Source organism: Glycine max, chromosome 2 (genome assembly GCF_000004515.6).
Source record: "Glycine max cultivar Williams 82 chromosome 2, Glycine_max_v4.0, whole genome shotgun sequence".
In the NCBI taxonomy this organism is placed as follows: domain Eukaryota; kingdom Viridiplantae; phylum Streptophyta; class Magnoliopsida; order Fabales; family Fabaceae; genus Glycine; species Glycine max.
Genome location: NC_016089.4, coordinates 27,219,645 through 27,224,349, shown reverse-complemented (window position 1 = coordinate 27,224,349; position 4,705 = coordinate 27,219,645). Strand labels below are relative to the sequence as shown.

General features: G+C 33.0%; 1 protein-coding gene across 1 annotated transcript; it reads right to left on the bottom strand.

The window, feature by feature from the left end:
• Positions 1–2,618: 2,618 nt before the first annotated feature.
• On the bottom strand, positions 2,619–3,168 carry LOC102662284 (plasmodesmata-located protein 1-like). Its single transcript, XM_006575875.1, has 2 exons — positions 2,874–3,168; positions 2,619–2,761 (listed from the first exon to the last, which is right to left on the bottom strand). Exons 1-2 carry the CDS (start codon positions 3,166–3,168, stop codon positions 2,619–2,621), a joined length of 438 nt encoding a protein of 145 aa, XP_006575938.1.
• Positions 3,169–4,705: the final 1,537 nt, after the last annotated feature.

Genomic DNA, 4,705 nt, shown 5'->3' with positions numbered 1-4,705 from the left:
AAAAAAAGTATTTATTTATTGTATCTCCTTATTCTTTTTTTTTTTTAGGCTTGCATCTCCTTATTCTTGAAGTATTTATTATCTCTACTTAACTGGGAAAATGAACGATCATTTTTTTGTTGGTTTATAAATTTACTACTTCCTGGTAATCGCTATCCTCGTTTCTCATAACTGGAAATGATTATATAAGTTTTTTTAATTCCTCGTAATATGTCTGAAAGAATACTAAGTCTGAAAATATTATTTCTATAAACATGTTTAGATGGTATGTGATAATTTCATAAAATTATTTAATTAAAAAAAGAAGAAGAAATGGGAAAAAAAAAGACAGTAGAATGGATAGTTATTATAGGAAGTAACTTCCATTCCTATAGACACGTCAAATACCCATCCTTCATCATGGAATAAGAAGTGAGATATATATGGACAGTAGTGGTGACTTTTATTTGTACTGATTGGAAGATTTGGTTGGAGACAAATATGTCTCGTGTGGATGAGGTGTATGATGCTCCTTGGAACCTCATGTTTGGAATCACTCTTAATTTTAACCGTATAATAATACAGCTTGAAGTTTGGTTTGTGCAGCATATTATTATCTCGGGAGTATATTCTTTGAGCGTTGGGATGCTTAAGCCTTTGGAGGAGGTTGGGCCAGTTACTTGTAATAACCAGTATATTAGTTGGCCATTTCATGCTGATATGAATTTCCATGTTCATATTTAGGAGAATGATTTGTGATACCTTAAAACAAACACAATCTTAGATATGAGATTTTACAACACTACAGAGTAATTAAAAACCAACACTATTTAAACTATAATTACCAGCGGAAAGACAAATGCTTACATTTTTTTATTTAATGATGAGATTGAAGGAGTGCGAATAATTAATTTAAAATGTAGCAATAATATTTTTTAAAAATGGAAACTGTATAGTTATAATACATTAATAATAGTTGAAAGATAAAATATACTAAAAGAAGATACACATTATTAGTTGAAATAATTTGCAAATTGTAATTTCTAAAATTATGTGAGTCTCATTCTTTATTCAATGAATCTCACTCATGATTTTTTTTGAAATTTTTAATATATTTTAACTAATAAAAGATAATATGTTAGAAATGTATTGCTAGAAATTTTCTTCTAAAATAAATTTCTTAAAATTAATTAAAATTGAAGGTTTTTTATACAAGAAAAAATTGAAATTGAAGTAAAGTGATTTATTTTTGGATTTCTTATTTTAGATTAAATTGTAATTTTAGTCTTTCTATAATTTCTAACTGGCAATTTTAGTCCCCATACTTTTGTTCTCACAATTTTGGTTCTCATATTTTAGAAAATTAGCAAATTTTGATTCAATCTTCAATTTAGTATATGTTTTTTCTTCTTTTATTTTGTCCAATTAAACTCTAGACCTAATATATTAACTTAAGATACCATAAAAATATTTTTTAATTAATTAAAATATAAAAAATAAAAGAAATAAATGTATGAAAAGTTGAACATTGAACTAAAATTATAATTTTTAAAAAAATAGGAGGAACAATACCACGAGAAAAATCAGGAAGACCAAAATTGCGGAGTAAGAATTATATAGGAATCAACAATTTAATTTTATTTTAAAATAAATTAGTTATAAAACTCACTATAAATATTTTTTTATTCAACACAAAAAATACTTAAATTGATTCAATTGAAAATCAATTTTAAACATAAAATCAATTTTTGACAAAGTATGTCTTAGATGGATGATGATGAGTCACATCACATTCTAAAGGATGAAAGCTTGTGATAATATCTTGGAGTATATAAAAAACCAAAAAGCTTAATTATTATAGTTAAGGAAAAAAAGACCAAACAAATAAAAATATCAGATAACCAATATATTAATATAATTTTAAATGATACAACATGAATCTAAACACATAGCTTTTGGGTACAGATTCTTTAATATTCAGATGTGCTTGACAATCAATTCACCACCCAACGATTATGGAATATAGTTGATAACTAATTGCCCTAGTTGGCTTGTAAGTTAATACTAAAATAATAGCATTCCATGACGCTCCATACGGTTCCCAAAAAATAGTCGTCGAAGAAAATGCAATGGCGGTATTGTAATTAAAATGAAATGGGCGACGTCAGTTTTAACAAAACCATCTTTATTTATTGCGTTTAATGACGATTTTCTAGAAAACCATCATTGTTGGAGAATTCTAATTTCAACCTAAAGCCCACTCATCTTCCTCACTCTCGTGCTCATCTTTCTTTGAACCTCTTGTACTCTTGCCACTGCCTCTCGTGCTTGTGCTCTCGCCTTCGTGTGCCATCATCTTTGTTTCCCATCGCCATCACTGTCCATTGTTCTCGGCTTCGTCATCGCATAGATCTATCACATTTGGCTTTTCATCCCAATCAGGAAAAAGTTAGGGTTCCTAACTTTCCCTTTTGCTTGCAAATCTGAATCGAGTAGTTGGGGCCATGGCAACGTTTTACATTTCCCAATACAATTTATATACGCAGAATATCAGTGGTGAGTGAGGCAAATGGCAGCATCATCACCATCGCCGCCATTGAAGGTAATGCTAGAGCACGTTCAAGCAGCAGTCGAGCGCTCTAGGCGGAATGTGGAATAGATTCGTGTAGTGGCGGCGAGCAAGATGAAGCCAGTTCCATAACACTCTTGATACAACCTCCACAATCCGCATTTCCCAAAATACCCTCGCACTGCCCCAACACATAGAGGCTCTGGTAACTCCCTGTGTAGAACAAATTTTTGTTATTTTGCATGTTGTTCTCCATCATCCCAAACGCTACATCCCTCCTCACCTAGAACCCTCCACTGTCGACCACTTTGCGAGCCCCGCACACCTTGTACAGAAGCTATGTAGCCGAGACCACCTTGAACCTGACCACCTCGTACCATAGGTAGCACTCGCTCAGCTGCACCAGTGCCGCCACCACAAAGGTGCCCCAACATGTTTGGAATCTTGCTGACGTAGTTGTAGCATTCGGCGTTGGAGAGGTCCCCTCTACATTGGAATGTGCCCGTGAATGTGTTTTGTGTAGTCGCGACGAAGCCCTTCTGTGTTGACACCAACACTAGGGAATCCAATAGCGGTTTGAGGTTCTGGCAATATTGGCCTTGTGTAACAACCCATATCATTGCTATGATATCACTAACTCTAAAATGTGACATTTTGGTTTTTAAGTGAAAACTTCATTAATTTGATTATGAAAATGAGGTAAAAAAAATTTCACGGTATACATTCACCGAATAATGCACAAATACTTAAATGAGTGTATATATATATATATATATATATATATATCTTAAACCATTATACATCATTCGCATGACAAAAAATAATGTAGTTCTTATTTGTGTATAAACATGGGATTTACATGCCCAATTCAAAAAGAATTAAGGAACCAACTACAGAAGAGTTGATAACAAAACACAACTATCTCCCAAAATAATTCAAACGTTATCACGTTAACTTGACGGCTCGAACAAAAGAGCCCCTCTCCACATCATCTATTGCTGCTTATCTGCTCCCACGAATGAATGTTCGCGATCATCACTAGTACCAACCACACGGTACAAAATTGCAAGGGCGAGTTTATTATAAAAAAAATCAACTAACACTAGATGACGATGTTTTAGCAAGAAAGCAATAACAGTAAACACAATCATTCTCAATAACCTTCAATTCATCATACATTTAACTAACTAGTCATTGATTTTTCCATAATTCAATCAATTATGATTAGAATGATGCATGCACCCGACTCAACTTTCAAATGCAATGTGGTACCATTCGTTAGGAAATAACTTAGCATGTCCACACAACACTCTCACTTAGGAAAACTAGGCAACAAGTATCGAGGTCACCCTGTCGTGCACAGACAACTCTCCCCCCCCCCCCATGGTGATTAGCATAAGTCACAAGGGAGTTCCAAACCAAGTGACATGCCCCCCAAGTACAAGTATTTTCCCTCATGAAAAGCTACAAGTACTTATCGACAAAGTTTATACTATTTTCATGCAATATGAAGTATGAAACATGGGCACCATCAATGCACTGACTATGGATAATTAAATATTCTTAGTCACCCCTTCACTCCATAGATGCTTAAAACTATTTAACCATTCTATTTCCCTCACCAGAGATATCCATCATGGTCACTGCACCCCCCATGTACATACACAACATACATCATCATGATGACATCATTAACATCAACATCATTTTATCTCAATGTCATTATTAACATCAATTCAATTCATCTCTATATCCTCGTCAACATCAACATCATCTCATATCAATATTATCTTTAACATTAATGTTATCTCATCTCAATATCATTATCAACATCAACATCATCTCATATCAATATTATCATAAATATTAACATTGACACTAATCGCATTCCATATATATACATATAATTTCATGCTTGGGATTCACATTCCCCAAGTCTTTAGACAACATAAGTCTGATAAAACAACAATATCATTCATCAATAATAGATATAATGCATCACATTAGTCGAAAACATAGTTTTTCGTGAAAATCAACATGTACAAGGACATACATACATCCCCATAATTGGGTTCCATGACCTCAACTATGGTATCAAAAGTCATAAATTATAATAAACTCCAATCACCTATTGATATCTCTTCGCCAACTCCTCCC